Source organism: Canis lupus, chromosome 10, assembly GCF_003254725.2.
Source record: "Canis lupus dingo isolate Sandy chromosome 10, ASM325472v2, whole genome shotgun sequence".
NCBI lineage: Eukaryota > Metazoa > Chordata > Mammalia > Carnivora > Canidae > Canis > Canis lupus.
In genome coordinates this window covers 48,712,127-48,729,013 of record NC_064252.1, presented here as the reverse complement: position 1 = coordinate 48,729,013, position 16,887 = coordinate 48,712,127, and the positions used below count along the sequence as shown (strand labels likewise).

At 35.4% G+C, this 16,887-nt stretch overlaps 1 protein-coding gene across 1 annotated transcript in view; it reads left to right on the top strand.

Annotated features, from left to right (window-relative positions):
* Positions 1–16,887, top strand: part of SRBD1 (S1 RNA binding domain 1) — a 189,609-nt gene that overhangs the window by 51,759 nt on the left and 120,963 nt on the right. Inside the window, exons 11-14 of the mRNA XM_025465747.3 lie at positions 1,272–1,379; positions 5,500–5,657; positions 9,270–9,360; positions 10,134–10,241. Of these exons, the coding sequence (XP_025321532.1) occupies positions 1,272–1,379; positions 5,500–5,657; positions 9,270–9,360; positions 10,134–10,241 (465 nt within the window). The remainder of the gene's footprint in view (positions 1–1,271; positions 1,380–5,499; positions 5,658–9,269; positions 9,361–10,133; positions 10,242–16,887) is intronic.

The window sequence follows — 16,887 nt, the reverse complement described above, 5'->3', positions numbered from 1 at the left end:
TTCTACTCAGATAGTAACCTTCTATGGAAAGGACTCAATTAGTTGTTATTATGAAACCTTTGGTGTATCACATTATAATTGCTTCAATGTTTGCCCACTGAATAGTCAATTTCCTACCTGAGATAAGTAAGAAAGATAGATGACAGTGTCCCTAAGGTATATTCGTGGTTTATTTTATTATGATTTGTAAAATAAATATTTTATTAATGGTTTCTACTCAAGAGTCATTGAAGGGCAAGGGCAGAGATGCTGTAGATGGATGGGAACCTGGAAGGGGTTGGACTGAATTTGTCCTTTTTAGCTTGTGTTTTTCTCTTATTGTTCTTTTTTTTTTTTTTCTCTTATTGTTCTTTATCCAATGTCCACTACCATTCAGTTCTCTGACATTTATATCCATCAGCATGTATGCATTGCATAGATAGAGCACTGCAACTTGAGGAGTAGAGTGAGTTCTACTAAGGAATGGCAAGAGTCAAGGGTTAAAACATAGTTTCTCCTTTGCTCAATCTACTTTAACTCTCAGGAAGAGATAAAGGGATAGACAAAGAAGGATACATGTTTGTCTTAGCTTTGCTGCCAAAACAAAATACCATAGACTCAGTCGCTTAAACAATAGAAGTTTATTTTCTACCAGTTCCAGAGGCTGGAAAGTCCAAGATCAAGGAACCAGCTGATTTGTTCCTGGTGAGAACCGTCCTCTTGGCTTGTAGACTGCTGCCATCTCACTATGTCCTTACCTGGCTGGGGGAGGGAGGGACAGAGAGAGGGCAAGCTCTCTGATAATCTTTTCTACAAAGGGCACCAATCCCATCATGATGGCCCTTCCCTCATGACCACATCTAAACCTAATTGCCTCCCAAAGGCTGTATCTCCAAATACCGTCTCACTAGGGGTTAGGGCTTTAACATATTAATTTTAGGGGACATAATTTAGTTCATAGCAGTCATTAGTCATTTTCTGGTGACTTTCTTATATCTTAAGATTTTTGCCATTATTAATAATGTTCTGGAGATTCTTCCTAGAATAAGGAAGGTTTTTTCTCCCTTAAGTTGTATAGGTGACCATGGTTACCAGGTTTTTAAAAATAAGAACTCCAGATGTCATAGTAATAATTTCCAGACATCACAGTCTTTTCTTACAGATTAGGTTACTTTGCCTTCAATAAAGTTTTTCCCCCTTTTCTGCTCCACTTCCTCTCCCCTCTTCCAGGAGCCCTTTCATGGTCTTATTATTGCTACATCGGTTTTAGTGTAGCCTTTTTTTTTTTGCAGGTGGAGACCACGTGGCTTTGCAAGGCCAGAGTTAATGAAGATCTTACATAATTCACTCGATGATTCTTTTAAACGCCTTATTTATCCTCTTCTCTGTAGAGAGTTCAGGTACGTATCCTATCATATGTAATTTTATGTACTGATTATTATTATTATGTATGGTGATAGACACATTTAGACATGAAGTAAATATCTGTTGATTCCTTAACCAATCCGAAGAACTGAGCCAGGATCACAAAGCAATTGTAGTTAAGCCTAGATTTCAAACTGTAAAGGCATTCACATGTGCAGATCACAAAACATAGCTCCTAATTACAATGCACTTTTCAAATCTTGACCAGTTAATGTGTACCCTTCCAGTCCTACAATACCAGTTTTGCAGTTTGACAGCCAAGACAAGCAAGTGGTTTTATTGATGAGAGATTTAGCTTGGGATAATAAACTAAGAAGTTGATGGAGAATTTGGTTGGAAGCAGTTTTTAGAGGTAAGAGAACCAAAACCAGCATAAGGAAATCAGTGGAGCATATGATGAATTTATTACTATGAAGAGAGAAAGCTAATATATATGTTTCTAATTCCAAATGAGAGTTATTTAGGTAAATAATTATCAGCAGTGATGAGCAAATATTAGAGGAGATGATTAAAGCGGCCACGTAAGTGACTAGTAGAAGGACTAAGGGTTACAAAGAAGGACTACAAAAGAGCTGAGTTACAGATTGCAGGTTTTTGTAGAGGAGCAGATGGAAAGAAGGTTGCGGAGGCAAAAACCTCTTCCCTGCTTTTCTAGCCTTTGTCTTTGTAGTCAATCTTCAGACCATCCATTTCCTCATAGATTCCTACCTATGCACTCTAGACTTTCTTCATTCTCTCTTACTTATGGATTTCAGCAAGGGTTACTTGAAAACTGTAGATCTCTATCCATCTCTTCAATCTCACTAAAGTTGATAGCAGCCTTTATAATGTTTGCCTGGACCTGGCCATTGACTTTGGAAATGTTGACAACAGGGACTGAGAAGGTTAGTATTTAAAAAGACACATAGCTTTTTTGACCAGCTTTTTTATCAAAGTCATTCATTCTCTTGATTCATCCTTCATACCTCAGTTGTCCCTTAACAATTTTGTTTCTATTAGAATCCTATCTCATTTCAAGTCTGTGTGAGGTAACAGCTCTTGCTTTTGAGTGCTAAGGAATAGCATTTAAAAATAAGGGGTTTTGTTCATAAGGAAAAAGAGAAAGTTACCTTATTCAAAATTTCATTTCCTTTTGTATATTTTTTCTTTAACTTGTTTATTCTTTCATGTTGCATATAATGACCAGTAGTGCTTTCGACAGTTCTTCATACATTTGGCCTTGAGTAGCTTCACTACCTATGGAATGATTTCATTGAAAGTTAATGTAAACAGTTTGGTGTGGGATTGTTTAAGCCATAATCCTTCTCTGACTTCTGTTGCAGTGGGCAAGCAAGAGCACTTTTCTTCTCTTTTTCTAAAATACCTGTGGTTAAAAAAATATATGTCTTATTTTAGTCTATAAGTCAGTTTTCAGACATTGTCTGCAGATGTGTCTCTTATAAAAATACTCATAATTACTTGAACAGCAATTGAGGGAGAAAACTCCCAATTGATTTTTCTTTAAAGAAGATTACTTCAGGGATCCCTGGGTGGCGCAGCGGTTTAGCGCCTGCCTTTGGCCCAGGGCGCGATCCTGGAGACCCAGGATCGAGTCCCACATCGGGCTCCCAGTGCATGGAGCCTGCTTCTCCCTCTGCCTATGTCTCTGCCTCTCTCTCTCTCTCTCTCTGTGACTATCATAAATAAATAAAAATTAAAAAAAAAATTTTAAAAGAAGATTACTTCAATTCTCTAATTAAAAAGAAATTTGTCCTAATATAGAAAAATTAGAAGAATCAGTAAAACACAAAGGAAAAAACCCGACAAAATTTCACTTCCTAGAGATAATTATTGTTAACCAGACTTTTCCCCGTTCATGTGTGAGTATTTAAAACAACCATACAGACTATATTATTTTGTAAACATTTGATTCAGTTGACCATATATGATGCAGTCTACTTTGGATTTCTTATTTTCAAAACTATCAAGATGATGCATCCATGTATCATTTTTCACACCTACCTTTTTCATCAATCCTGCATTGTCAGCTACCAAGTGCTGCCTATTTTCCCATCCTTTATTATACCTTGAATTTTGCCTCTTCTTGGTCTCTGTGGTTACTGTTTTAGCTCAAGATATCATAATTTCTTGTCTGGATTACTATTCTAGGATCATAGATAATATCTGTCTGTTTGCCATACTATACTTTTCACAATGCCATCCTTAAACTTCCATCTGATTATTTCATTCTCTTCTGCTTAAAATTCTCCAGTGGCTCCTCTTTGTCTCTAGGATTAAATCCAAGCTTTTTAGAAGATCATGCATTGCCTTTTGGGGTCTGATTTCATCTTGGCTCTACAACCTTATAGACATAAGGTATTTTTTTTTTTTTTTACTTTAGCAGATGAAATTACTTGCTTTCTCTCTCTCTCTCTCTCTCTCTCTCTTTTTAAGGTTTTATTTATTTATTTGAGAGAGATATAGTGAGAGAGCATGAGTGGTAGGGAGGGCAGAGGCAGAGGGAGCCCAATGTGGGGCTTGATCCCAGGATCATGACCCAAACTGAGGGCGGACACTTAACAAACTAGGTCACCCAGGCACCCCCATTTGTTTTTTCTGTAATGAATTGTGAGTCTTTATGTATGGTTCTTCCGTTGCCTGCAACATTTTTTATGCCTTCATTCTATTCTCCCTGCCTTTGTTTGCTTAACTCTATTACTTATTCTTCTTGATTCACCCAAGGAGACATCTCTTTTAGGAAGTTTTGCAGTTTAGCTCTCCCTCCCATATGTTCTCATTAGCATAACACATATCATTGTTTATACTGATCTGATTATTTTTGTTTCTTCCACTCTATAGTCATTTTCAAAGCAGGGATCCTGTCTTTTCAGCTTTGTATCTCACACCAATCATGGTACTTTATATAAGACTGACAACAGATGTTCACTTTATAAAGTTAAAAGTGAAGATTTAGAAATATCTATTGTGTTATTTTTCATGTTGCTTGACTGAATGCAAGGAGGGTGACAACAGTGAAAAAAAGATGAGAGAAAAGCCTTAAGAAACTGACTCAGGACAGAAAAACAGACATTAATTAGCTGTGTGTGCCTTTAGATATGTAGATAATTTGACCTCAGCACTGATATGAAGTGTGCTTTGAATGGTTTTTGTACTGTCAGTTTTCTTGTGGCCATGCATGAATGTCTGTACCTGTTCTAATGGGTCTTCTTATAAAATATTTAAGAATTTCAGGAGAATAGTATGCTAAGAGCTTTTGTTAAGAAGACAAATGGTTTTAAAGAGCACCTTACTTACTGGCTCAGTCAGAATTTTGTGTGACTCTTGATCTCCAAGTCATGAGTTCTAGCCCCACGTTGGGTGTAGGGATTACTTAAATAAATAAATATTTTTTAAAAGAGAAAGAAAGAATGTGAATGGTGTTAAAACTTAGTTTCCTAATACCTTTAAGTCCATTATAGACATATGTTTTTATCCTAGAAAAAGTTTTAAAATCAGATGTTTAATAACTTCTCTGGAGAAAACCTGGGAAATTATGTACATGGCATGGCTCTTGGCCTGGTTACTAATATTCTTGGTCATGTCACATCTCTGAGAATGACAAGGTGGGGCTCAACGTGGGGAATTGAATAGAGTGAGAGAATGACATTGAGATTTGTTATGGGTAAAAGGGTAAAACTAAGTATTGATGGGAAGAGACTACTTAGGATTCAATAATTTATCACTAATTTTGTTTTTATATTTTTAATCAAATCATTAACTTGACTTCCTTTGTGATGTCTAGGCCTTTATATACTCTGTTTCTGTCACATACATAAATATTTATACATATAGATTTTGTATATAAAGAACAGATAGGGAAGGAATGTAAGTATGACAGACTCCTCAGATTTACATCAGAATAGTTTGTGGTTTCATGTATTACTGCAGTTAACAAAAATAGATTCAATATAATTTTATATGTAATATTTTCTTCATTTTGTTACAATAAATACTCCTGTATGGGATGTCACTTTTTAGGAAGAAACTTTGGGTGAATGAAAAACTAAATACTTTTTTCCTTTTATTTATTTATTTATTTATTTTTTATTTCTAAAGAGCCAAACTAACATCAGATGCAGAGAAGGAATCAGTGCTAATGTTTGGACGGAACCTCCGTCAGCTCCTTTTAACAAGCCCTGTTCCAGGGCGCACCTTGATGGGAGTGGATCCTGGCTACAAACATGGTTGCAAATTGGCTATAATTTCTCCTACCAGTAAGCACAACTTTCAGCTCTTCAATTAAAAGTTGTTTGATTGGGGATGCCTGGGTGGTCTCAGTGGTTGAGCATCTGCCTTTGGCTTAGGGCATGATCCAGGGTCTTTAGATCGAGTTCCACATTGGGCTCCCTGCATGGAGCCTGCTTCTCCCTCTGCCTATGTCTCTGCTTTTCTCTCTGTGTCTTTCATGAGTAAATAAATAAAATCTTTAATAAATAAATAAATAAAAATAATAAAAGTTGTTTGGTTGGTCATAAGTTTCACATCATACATATTGTGAGGATTTGGAAATAATGTTAATTATTTCAAGGCTTAGAAAATAGTTTTCTCACATATAGCGATGGGAGAGCCAGAAAGTCAAACTTCTTATTTGTCTTTTTGTTGATAAAAAATCTCCACATATTACTATTATTTATGCCCTTCCCTATGTCACAGAAGAAATGTTGAAACTAGGCTCAGGTTTTAGTAACTATCCCCCATCAACTTGTATTTATTGTAGTGTATTTGTGTATGATGCATTTTAACTCTTTGTTTTTAAAATACCAGACATTTGTATTGTTTTGCCCAGCATTTTTTTCCCCATATTTATTACCTACCCTTTTCTTTGCTCTTCATTTCTTACTGCATTTCTGTATTTACATTTGAGATTATTTTCTCTCTGCCTAACTCTCTAAACTATTACATTTAATGTGGGGTCAGCTGGTGACAAATTGTGTCCTTTTTTGTCTAAAATGATTCTGATTTATCCTCATTTCTGAAGGATATTTTTGCTGGGTATAGAATTCATGATTGGTGTTCTTTTCAGTACTTTAAAGGTGTCATTTCATTTTTTCCCCCCCCTTTGGCTGGTACACTTTTTGTTGAGAGTGAGAACTCAACCAAAAGTCTTATTATTGCACCTTTGAAAGTAATGATATCTTTTTTCCTCAGGTTGCTAAGATTTTCTCTCTTGTTTTTCAGAGGTTTCTTATGATGTACTTAGTTCTGTGTGTGTGTGTGTGTGTGTGTGTGTGCGCGCGCGCGCGTGCGCGTTTGTGGGGGATTTTAGTACATGAATTCTGCTTGGGTTTGTAGAGCTTCTTGCATTTCTTTCTGGAATTCCAATTAAATATATGTTGGACCTTTCAACTCCCTCTTCTGTTTTTTATTCTTTTGTTTTCTGTTGTTTGTCTTTATGTTAATTAAGCCTCTATTCTGTTATCTCTGATCTGCAATTAAAACTATCCATTGAATTATTTATTTAAATTATTGTGTTTTCAAGTTTTCAAATTTCCATTTGGTATTTATAAGAAATAGATTTCAGTTCTATAGTGAACTTCTTCACTTTAATTTTTTTTTTTTGGCGTTTTATGTTTTCTTATTTTTACCTTATAGTTCTCTTATTTTTTTTAAAGATTTTTCATTTATTTATTCATGAGAGACACAGAGAGACACACAGAGAGAGGCAGAGACACAGGCAGAAGGAGAAGCAGGCCCCATGCAGGGAGACTGACGCGGGACTCGATCCTGGAACCCCAGGACCACACCCTGGGCCGAAGGCAGCGCTAAAATGCCAAGCCACCTGGGCTGCCCATAGTTCTCTTATTTATTATATTTATATTGTTATGTACTATGATTCTATGATACTATGTATTACATATATATCACATATAATATGTAATACTTCTATACTTGTGTTTCTTTTGGTTTAGATTTTTCTTTTGAAAATAACTTTTTCATGTCTAATTCAGTTTTGAACTTGTTATTTCTAGGGTTTTCTAATTCTGATTTACATTATTCTCATTTTCTATTATATTTTTGTAGCTTTAGGTTATAATTTTTCTGTTTTGTGGACACATCTTTCTGTAAGGTCATGCTAGTCTTTTTTAAAATTTCCTTTTTAAAAAATATCCATTCTATATGGAATTAGACTGTAATCTTTTTCTGTGCTTAGGTTTACATAAAATTTGTTTTTCCCAGCTGTTGGTATAGAAGACCAGGTCAGGAAAAGTTTTCTAGCTACATACCTCTGGAGCTATCACTTCTTTTTTCCCCAAATTACTGACATGGGAAGACACCTTAATATCTACATGAATATAGAGTCTTCTATCTTCTGGAATCTGCTTTCCTGATGCTTTCTCCCTTTTACCTGGATTTTCTTTTTCCTTTGCCCATGTTATCTCTATCTTTCTCAATAGGGATATGATTCCTAACAGGTTCTCCTCAGTTGGGATTTTTGTCTTAAAAGGAATATTCTGCATGTTAGTTTCAAGAGTTCATAGAGATCAGAGTTTTCCAGTCCTTCTTGCACTCAGTGGGCAGTCTCTCTACTGACCTATAAATTAAGAGTATGTGGAGGTCTTTCCCATATCACAGGAAAGTACCTTTTGATATTTTTTCATCCATGAGATACTTCATTGCTTGTCTCTACTTGCTCCACAGAAATGCCAATGCACGTAGGTCCTGATAGTTGCATTGTCCCCACTTGATCGATCATCTTCTTAGTTTTGTGGAGTTAACTTTGTTACAGATATAACTATTGGTTTTTGGTTTTGCTGTCCTACTTTCTCCATCTTTTTTTATTATTCTATACATTTTTACAGTAAATGGGAAAAATGTTTTATCAGTATCTTTTCCTGCATCTGTTGAAATATCATGTGTATTTGTATTTGGATATGATGTTATTTGTATTGCTTGTAGGATGACTTTTTAAAAATACCGTATGCACTCCCACATATATATGTATGTATCTTTAGTCTGTTTTGGTAACACATTCTCAAAAATTTATCCGTTTCATCATTTAAATTAACATGAAGTTGTTTATAATAGTCTCTATATCTTTTTAATCTGTCCTGAAGCTCTAGTAATATCCTCTTTTCATTTCTATATGATTTATTTGTATATCTTCTTTTTTCAATATATTTATATCTTCTTTCTTTTTCTTGATTGGTATTGCTAAGAGTATTTGTTTTCCTTAAGTGATTTTCAACTTTAAACTTCACCAGTCCTCTCTATTATGTATATATTTTTCTGTTTCATTAATTTCTGCTTTTAACTTCATCATTTTCTTCCTTCTACTTTCTTTGAGATTATTCTGTTGTTCTTTTCATAGCTTCCTAAGTTGGTCACTTAGCTCATGATTCCTGTTCTTGATGTCATTACCCTTAAATATTGAATATATTTTTCACTGAAATAATAATATAAGGTAACATAGAGAAGCGCACAAATCATAAATATGCAGCTTAAGAATTACACAAAGTAAAGAAATCCACATATCCAAAAGAAGAAATAGAAGAGTATTACAACATTTTCTGGAATTTGGTACATATCAGTAGATGTTAGCTTGATGTTACATATTATTAAAAACCATTTCTCTTTTAAGTATAATGGTGTATAATCTAGTTAATAATGATTTTGTTAATAATAAATAGCAAAATAATGTTCTCATAACTTTGGAAGTAACAAATTTGCGGACTACTTAGGAGAATCTGATTTCGTGAATGTGAATGATTTATCCTGCATTTTAAAAGATAAAGCAGTTCCCTTTTCTGGTACAAATTACTTAATCAAATCATCTATGTGTTTTGTAATTTCTTACAAAATGGCTTATTCTTTTCATTTTCTCTAAGGTCAGATACTGCATACTGATGTGGTTTACTTGCATTGTGGACAAGGCTTCCGAGAGGCAGAGAAAATAAAGAGACTTTTGCTGAATTTCAAGTATGAAAATAAGTAACTTTTTGAGTACTTCTGTGGCTCAGCCAATCAGAGATACCTTTGAAACTCCTAATTTGGAGGGAGGGATTAAGGGAAGTGCTTTGGTGAGAGAGAAGGAATCATGTAAAACAATGCTGGGGCAAATTGTTGAAGAACTGTACATTTGGAGACTCCGGAGGGATGCTTCTTCCTTCCTCTGCCACCTTCGCTAATGACAGGTGGTAGTGTGAGCAAAAGTGAGCACTGAATTCTTTGATTCGGGGTTTCTTTCTCTTTCTCTCACTCTCTCATTTATTCTCCCTCACTTTCCCTCTCTTTTCCTCTCTCCCTTCCCCCACCTTCTTTTCTTCCTTCCTTCCATTCTTTTTTATGGATCTGAGGAGTAGATGTGTGATAGTAGTTTGAAGCTTCAGACATTATTTGACAACATATCACATAATTCAGTCCTGGTGTCTTTATTATGGCCTAGAATGCTCCAGAATTTCTTATCTATGTGTAAATTTGGTTCCTTCTAGATGGGAAGAAAGCTGAGTGTTCTTGATTGTTTGACAGTGAAATATTTCTCCATTGCCTCCCATACCAAAGGCAGGGGCATTGTCCTATTTTTTTCTACAAAAGTCTGTGTCTCCTTTGTGAAATAGTGGAGATGTTGCTTGGCTATATGAGAGAATAAGATCATCGTATGATAGTATTTGTGCATTCTGGTTATTTTCTCCTGATTGATTTAAACCATGCCTTGAGCTCATTCCATTTCTCATCTTGTTTATCCCTTGAAGCTGCAGCACGGTGGTGATTGGAAATGGAACTGCCTGCCGGGAAACAGAAGCTTACTTTGCTGACCTGATAATGAAAAATTACTTTGCGCCACTGGATGTTGTTTACTGGTAAGGATGTTAGGAATGTTTGTTTTCTTTGAGAGGCAAAAGAACTTCTACAGTTCCTTCTGTCATGAATTCTCTCTTCTCTTTTTGTGATATGCATCTTCTTTGCCTGTATACCACCTCTTACTGCACACAAGCTCTTTGTAGGACAATGTAAAGTGTCTGTCTCCTAGAGAAATTTGAGTTTCAATATCCTGAAAACTCTCATAGAATAGCAGGATAGGGCTTACTTGGTTTCATGGAGTTTTCCAGGCTGTATCTTATGGGAGGACTCTAATTAACTACTATCTAGGACATAGGACTGTGGATAACTTAGCTTTTTTTTCTCGCAAAGTTCTGATGCCTATAAATTGTTGGTTTTTAGAACTGACAGCCAAGGTAAGTGTTATCAATTACAGGTAATTCTGATATTCCTTTCTTGTTTGTATCTTCATCACAAGCTTTCATTTTATATAGGTATCTAGTTAATTTCTGAATAGCTTTGGATCGGCATGACCCATTTTTCTAGTCCTGCCCCTAGATCTGTAGTACTTCTGCTTTCATTCACCGTCGTTTCCTTACTTTACCTTTGGACCTTAGGTGGCCCGGCTTACCTTTTCCAAACTACAGTAGAATATTAAGTTCTTTGGGTTTAATTGCATGACAAGAGAATTACCATAGCTGATATCTAGGGAGGAGTGCACAAGCACCATCTTCTGCTGCTGTTTAAGAAATCTTGTAATTAAGTATAGTCAGCTGATGAGTATGTGACTGACAGGATCATCAAACAAAACCCAACACTGGAAGAAGAATCCTAGGATCCATGGAGGTAGGCCAAAAGAGAAGGGCCTTGTATTTAGTGTAGTGTTCCATCTGCCAAGAGTATAATCAAGATGTCAGGAAAACAAATTCGGGGTAACCAAAGGGAATTAGGAGGTCAGGAACAAGCTGTAGGTGCTACAGGGCCATGGTTCAGGAAAGGACCAGATTAAAAAGACCACCTCAGCGCCACCCCGTACCCCTTCTTGTTCAGAGTAGTCTGGGGAATACTGTGGATCTTCTCTATTCTGGGAACTGTGTACATGCATATAGTCCTTTTTTAAAAAGATTTTTAAAGTTTATTCATTCATGAGAGACACCCAGAGAAAGAGGCAGAGACAGAGGCAGAGGGAGAAGCAGACTCCATGCAGTCCAATATGGGATTAAGTCCCACCGCAGGATCATGCCCTGAGCTGAAAACAGATGCTCAACAGCTGAGCCAGCCAAGTGTCCTGCATCCAGTCCTTTTGGGAACTGAACACAACGACCTGATATAGTTGGTTCAGTTTATTTCAGGCAACTTTTCTGATTTTTTTTTTAACTTGTTCATGTTTAATATAAATATCTTGGGTACGTTTGTAGTGCTTACAAATAGAACTTTTAGATCATTAAAAATATTAAATAGTGAAGGCTTCTTGAATTTCATCTGGTTTTGCTTATGGAGGGTCCATCTATTGAACTTTCAACAGTGTCTTACAGTAGAAGAAGGATGAGCTTTGGAGTCAGACAAATCTAGGTTCATCTTTTACTGTCACCATTTACATGCTAGGAAGTGTTACTCTGCCTCTCTGAGCTTTACCTTACTTCATCATTAAAATGGAGAGTGCTCTTGGTTTTCAGTAACACTTTGACATTTTCTTCATAATTATCTCGTATATTAAATATTAAAACTTCTTTTGCATTTATCTATTTTTGTGTATCTATTAAGAATTACTTTACTACATTATCTTTATCTCTATATAAAGGAATACTGTTTTTATGTTAATTATGTCCCTAGGCATAGTACAGAATTCTTTCATTGTTTATAATTTTTAGTTGATTCTCTTAGATTTCTAGGTATATGGTCATACCATCTGCACAAGATAATGAATTCCTTTTCAAGTTTTATATCTTTTGATTTTCTTTTACTCTTTTACTCTTGTCTAATGGTACCATGCAGTATCTTTGAAAAGCTGTTAAATAATAATAATGATATTAGACCCTTTTTTTTCTTCTTTTATGAGCATGTTTCTAGTACCTCCCTCAAGTCTAATACTGCCTTTTGTATATTTTAAAAAATCATTTAAAGGAAATAGCTTGGGGATCCCTGGGTGGCTCAGGGGTTTAGTGCCTACTTTTGGCCCAGGGCGCGAGCCTGGAGTCCTGGGATCGAGTCCTACGTCAGGCTCCCGGCATGGAGCCTGCTTCTCCCTCCTCCCATGTCTCTGTCTCTGTCTCTGTCTCTCTCTGTCTCTCATAAATAAATAAATAAATAAATAAATAAATAAATAAATAAATAAATAAATAAATCTTTAAAAAAAATAAAGGAAATAGCTTTTATTTACAAGTTTTTTTTTTTGTTTTTTTTTTTTAATTTATTTTATGATAGTCACAGAGAGAGAGAGAGAGAGAGGCAGAGACATAGGCAGAGGGAGAAGCAGGCTCCATGCACCGGGAGCCTGATGTGGGATTCGATCCTGGGTCTCCAGGATCGCGCCCTGGGCCAAAGGCAGGCGCCAAACCACTGCGCCACCCAGGGATCCCCTACAAGTGTTTTTAAAATAATGATTATTTTATTTTTTTAAATCAAGAAAGATAACGTTTATGCTTTTTTAGAATTTTACTATAATCATGTGTATTTTTTTCTCTTTTGACCTATTAGTATGCTGAATTACAGTAGTAGATTTCCTACATTTGAACCATTTTTGCAGTTTTGATTTGAACCCCACTTGGTTACAGTGTATTTTTTTAATGTACTGTGGAATCTCTCTGCTAGTATTCTAGTATATGCTTTTGAAGTCCTTAAGTAATGCAAATGCCTAATCATAGTTTACAGTGAGTGCTTTCAGAAAATCAGCTGTTTGACTTCATTTTTTTTGCCTGTTCCCCTTGCCTTTATAAGGAATCACTGTTTTCTCATCTAACACTTCAAAGTTACATAGTAGACTACATTTAAGTTAAAATTTCTATGCTTTCTCTGGCAGTCGTTTTTACTACCTCCTGAACAGATAATCTTCTATGTGTTCCTGTAATCCTGTCAGGTATTCATACTGAAAAATCTTTTCCTTACATATCCACCAGTATATTTTCTCTTATTCATTCCTTCCAACACTTTTTCCTTGGCCTACCTACCATAGCTTAACATGCTCTGTGACTTATCTCCTAACTCATAAACCCTATACACCTTGATCATCCATCCAACTTCCCCTCACTCCCGTTTCTCTCCCTACCCTTAAGATATCTTAAAAATAGTACTGCTAAAAATACATATTATGGTAGAAGTTTTTCAAAGCTTCAAATCCCCATTACTAAATGAGAAAAAGCCTGGAATTAAATTGTAGGATATAATGGTGCTAAGGCTTAGTTACTTACATATGTTTAAAGTTGGAAGTGTTTGTGAAGAGAAGTTCTAAAATATTTTAAGTATGATTTGTTTTAAGTATATGCTGGTATGATATTCTGTTTTCAGTCTCCTGGCTCATAGTAGGCACATACTCATTTTTTGAATATCTGAATATTTGTTTCTGTTCATGTTAAATTATTATACTTGATTATTTTCTGCTTTTGACTGGGTTTTTCTTTTGTAGAAAATAGTGTTTTTGTGTGGCAGTGGTAAAATTTATTGAGATGTAGAAATGGCTAGCTCCTTACAATACATTTATGTTTATATGCGATATATCTAGTTTCTCCTCCATGGAAACCTTCTTAAATCAGGGGATCATGTTTTATTTATCTCTACCTCCTTCTCATTGAACATACTCTGTACTTATAGGACCATCTCAACAAATATTTACTAATATGAATTCTTAAACATTAAGGTTTAAATTACTATTAATCAGATAAATCTTTTCAAGCCTGTTGACCAGAATTACAATATGGAACAACTGTAGAAAATTTCCCCTCAGCTTAAAGCTCTGGTAAATCTGTGACTTACTGTTTTCTCTCTTTTTTCATCGATAGAGAAATTTGCATTTGGCAGATTAGAGATTATATTTTGACCAAGATAAATGAAAATTTCTGAAGTAAAAATATGACATGATTAGAGTTATATATTTATTTAATGAACTGTGAAAGAATTAAAAGGAATGTTTAATATTTGCCTTCTTATATTTCAAACTATGATTGGCACACTTTACGCTGATAGTAGAAACCCTGCTAGAAATTACAGCATTGTGTGCATTCTGTAGAATCATATGAGACCACTTAAAACCTGGGAGCAGTAAATGGAAAAGAAAATTTTGTGCTTTAATTCAAACCCTGCACTTAATATTTCCACCCTGAAAGCTGCAGTATACAAGTGATTTTGAAGAGGCAAATATAGAAAAAAAATTAATTTTGTTTCCCAATGCCCTAGTTCATTAGGATAATGAAGGAATTAGAAAATAGAGTGATCTGAGGAGATGCAATGTGTGATGAGGGGATGAAAAAAAGGGAAGGGATACAGGAGAGGCATGGGGTTGTGGGTTTGAGGTTAGATGTAGACCAGCCGGTTTGGCCATTGAAACAGAAGTGGATGACTAGATTGTATTAGGAGAAAAGGGTTGGTGCTAGACATCTGTAAAGTACACATTAGAGAGGTCTGTCTTCTTTAATTCCAGGAAGGTACCAACCATTAATAGAAAGAAAATATAATTTAAGAAATCATAATTCTGTTCCTTGAGATAAATTGTTGTATCTTCCAGAGTCTGACTTAATTGCAGGGAATATCTTGAGCTTCAAAGGGTTAACTCATTTATGAAAAATGTCTAAAAGTGAAGCTAATGAAAGTCTTTTGCTTAAAATTAAAAAAAATTTCTTTAGAGATACTAATATTTGTTATTGCATACTGGAAAACACAGATAACTGATAGGTGTTTCTATTTTACCTATATTTTAGACCATATTTCTAGATTGTGTATGTTATTAAAAGGAACTCACACTGTACATGTTTTACATCACTTCCTCCACTTAATATATTCCCATGCTGATCAATGGACTTTACAAAGTCATTGAAAATTGCTACAGTTAAACTCTTATATGATCTTACATTTTATTCATTCCTCATTGTGTGACAGCTGGCTTTTTCTAATCGTCCCCATTATCAGCAAAGGTACAATGAATATTTTCGCATTCACATCTTTGCACATAGCTTTATTGCTTTCAAATCCATTCTAAAAAGTGGACTACAGGTTTAAAGAGGCACCTTACCTAAACTGAAAAATGCTTAAATTAAATGCTTAATTACCAAACCCAGCTTATTACTGAGATTATATCATGCTATTTCTCCCAAAACTTCTCAGCACGTTCGCTAATTTGAGATGCCTTTATTTAATATTTATATCACAAGTATGTATAAAAGTCCAGATAAAGGGACGCTTGGGTGGCTCAGTGGTTGAGTAGCTGCCTTCCACTCAAGGCATGATCCCAGGTTCTAGTCCCACATCAGGCTGATTATGCAAGTAGTTTTGTCCATTTTGTGTTTAAATTCAGGCTTGCTTTATTTATTTATTTATTTATTTATTTATTTATTTATTTATTTAGAGATTTTATTTATTTTATTTATTTATTCATGAGAGAAACACAGGGGGGTGGTGGGGACAGAGACACAGGCAGAAGGAGAAGCAGGCTCCGTGCAGGGAGCCTGAGGTAGGACTCAATCAGGATCAGGCCCTGGGCTGAAGGCGGTGCTAAACCACCGAGCCACCTGGGCTGCCCCAGGCTTTATTTTGTATAGAATTCTAGATTTTATTTTTTTAAGATTTATCTGTCTTTTACTTTATGGCTTTTGAGTTTTTTATTATTCTTGAGTCTAGAATATTATAAAGTATATTAGTTTTTGTGGAAAATATGAACCTCTTATATGTCCAAGAATATCAAGATTTTTTTGTTTTTTTTATATGCAGACCTCCCTCAAGTTTGTATTTTTCTATCTTTTCTTTAAGTCTTCTGACTTCTTTGTGAAGCCATAAAACGTCATTATCTTCTCAGTTACTGATAGAGTTGCTTTGAAGCTTTAGTCTCTAAGAAACCAAAAATTAAACTGAGGACCTTAATCAGTTTAGGTAACAGAAACAAAGAATAGAAAGCTGTTAATTGGTTTTGAGAGTAGTTTTGAAAAAAGAATGGATGCTGATTTTTCCCTTTCTCTCTGAAGGCCTTTATTGCTAGCTGTAGTGTTTTGTAAACAGCAAAGACACTTGATTTCTTCCCCTTTCCTCCCTTCCTCTCCCTCCTCTTCTCTTCCTCCTTCCTCATTTTTTTTTCTCCTTCCTCCTCCTTTTTCTTTTTTTTTTTCTTTTTCTTCTTTAATTCTCTTGTTTGGTCACACCATATTTTAGTCATCTCTCTCTCTCTCCTTTTTTTTTTTTTTTTTAAATTCATGAGAGAGACAGAGGCAGAGACACAGGCAGAGGGAGAAATAGGCTCCATGCAGGGAGCCTGATGTGGGACTTGACCCCAGGACTTCAGGACCATGCCCTGGGCTGAAGGCAGGCGCTAAACCGCCGAGCCACCCAGGGATCCCCTAGAAAAGTTTTTGAAACACTTGAATTGTTGAACCTAATTTAACAAGATGAACTGGCACAAGAATAAATGACTTGTGATGTTAGAAGGAATTTTCAGTAGAGTTTTCGATGGGATAATTTCTAAGGTTTCCCTGAAATCTGACCATTGAA